We start from the raw sequence: 2310 nt of genomic DNA on the forward strand, positions 1-2310 counted from the left end.
TCAAGGGTGTAGGCTTAAAGAAAAAGATTTGATCAAACCACCACATCAACTTAAACCATTTTAATAAGTGTGTAGAAAAAAGTAAGTGCCATTTTCCATTTGATCACCTTAGTTTAATTAGCTTCTAATTAAAAAATTAACCCCATTAACAAATGCTAAGCCAACCAATTAACACTAAGTGTCAACTTCTCCTTCCCCAAAATGTTCTATTAATAGACTCAAAATGCAACTCATTTCTCATCACTCCACTGTGTGTTTTTATGTGTGTAAATTTTCTCTCCCTTTTCTACTCACACATCAACAATGGCGGACGTGCAGTCATGGCTAGCAATTGATAATTACATCTCACCTTCACTGATATACTCGGATTCGTCGCTGTCTCTATCGTCTTCCTCAACCACAACGCGCAGTGCACCCTCACTGTGTGCGGATTCGAGCTTCAGCAGCATCAGATCCAGCTCCTCCGCACGCACATACTACACCTACCAAACCACCGCGAAACCGTCGGCCTCGCACTTCTGCATTTCGAGTACCAATGCGGCGGCGGCGCACATCAGCTGCCTCGCGGTGCACGACGGCCTCCTCTACGCCGCGACGATCAAGGGGATCAACGTCTTCGATCCAGCCAATCTCGCGCTCGTCGAGACGTTCGGCTCGGGCTCGGGCTGGGCGAAGTCAATCGCCTTCACCAACGGAAGAATCTTCACCGCGCACCAGGATTGCAAAATTAGGGTTTGGACGCCATCGATTTCCCCCAAATCGAAACACCGCCTGATTACAACGCTTCCGACGCTGAAGGACCGGTTTCACAACTGCCTATCCGCGAAAAACTACGTCAAAGTCCGCCGCAACAAGCGGCGCCTGAGGATCCAGCACGCCGACGCCGTCTCCGGTCTAGCCGTCGATGCCGATTGCGGCGAGATCTACTCGATCTCCTGGGATAAGAGCTTCAAAACGTGGAAAACCACCTCAGATATACAGTGCATCGACTCCGTCAACTTGGCGCATTCCGACGCCGTGAACGCCGTCGCCGTCGCCGGCGGAACCGTCTACACAGGCTCTGCCGACGGGCAGATCAAGGTGTGGAGAGCCACCAGCGACGGGAGGAAGCGGAGATTGAGCGCGATGCTGTCGAAGCACAAGTCGAGCGTGAACGCGCTGGCGGTGAGGCCGGACGGGGCGGGGTTGGTCTCCGGAGGCGGAGACGGAGTGATTCTGGTTTGGGAGAGGAGAGATGGTGGTGGTGATGGGGAAGACATGGATTTCTTCGTTGCGTGTTGCTTGAAAGGGCATAAAGGGGCGGTTTTGAGCTTGGTTTGTGTGGGTGATTTAGTGATCAGTGGATCTTCGGATGGGAGAGTGAGAATCTGGAAATATGGGAAGGGATTTGGATACAGAGGTTGCTGTGTGGCGGAGATGGAAGGCCATTGTAAGCCAGTGAAATCAGTAGTTGTTGTTGAAGATGAAGGATTGGATGGTCAAGGGTTTTCAGTTATTAGTGGAAGCATCGATGGGGAAATTAGGGTTTGGAAAGTTGTAATTTCAGATCACTATAGTGATTGAGTTTTTTTTTGTTTTTTTTTTACTTTTTTTTAACAAGATTCTTTATTAAAAATTGTGTTATAATTTTCAAAATAGTCTAATTGTGAGTAGGGGTGTCGAAACGGGTAGCTGGTATCGGGAAACCCTCAATGCGACCCGCTACCGGCCCGGTATCGGGTACCTACTACTCGACGACAATGGGAAACGGGGCGGGATCAGGTAGTTTGTTTTAAATTTTTGTTGGTATGGGTATACCCGCTACCCACGCGGGTACACCCGTTAAACCGGATAATACTCGTTATTTTTAAGGTTAGGGTTTTAAAATATTTTATTTTAGTTAATTAGTTTCAAATTTATATATAATTATTTTATATTAAATTTTTGAATGGTGATTTAACTTTAGACATGCTTGATGTTTCTATCATATTTGCTTATTTGAAATTTGAATTTGCATTATATTTCATACGTAGTCATATTATATTTAAGAGATGAGAAATCATCATATTTGTGTATAGTTAATAGTTGAAAATTATGCAAATACAACAAAGTAAAAAAAAATATATAAATCTAAAATCATAGTGTAGCAACTAGCAACAATCCCAAAATTCATTCTAGAATTACAAACATATACATAAAATTATTGTATTAGATGACTAGCATTGATGATAAGCGAAAACTAAAAGCATAATACCATTGAATACACAATTCAAATTATGCCTGCGGGTTTGGGATACCCGATGCGAGTATCGGGTTACCCGTATAACTATA

General features: G+C 44.4%; 1 protein-coding gene across 1 annotated transcript; it reads left to right on the forward strand.

Moving 5' to 3' along the window:
- Window positions 1-295: 295 nt before the first annotated feature.
- Window positions 296-1563, forward strand: LOC121784582 (protein JINGUBANG-like). The gene has a single exon (XM_042182751.1). It carries the CDS (start codon window positions 304-306, stop codon window positions 1561-1563), a length of 1260 nt encoding a protein of 419 aa, XP_042038685.1. The 5' UTR covers window positions 296-303.
- Window positions 1564-2310: the final 747 nt, after the last annotated feature.

This window comes from Salvia splendens, chromosome 21, assembly GCF_004379255.2.
Source record: "Salvia splendens isolate huo1 chromosome 21, SspV2, whole genome shotgun sequence".
NCBI lineage: Eukaryota > Viridiplantae > Streptophyta > Magnoliopsida > Lamiales > Lamiaceae > Salvia > Salvia splendens.

What these genes read in the sequence shown, in the direction of transcription:
- LOC121784582 (XM_042182751.1), top strand. Translation starts at nt 304, where the DNA reads ATGGCGGACGTGCAGTCATGGCTAGCAATTGATAATTACATCTCACCT.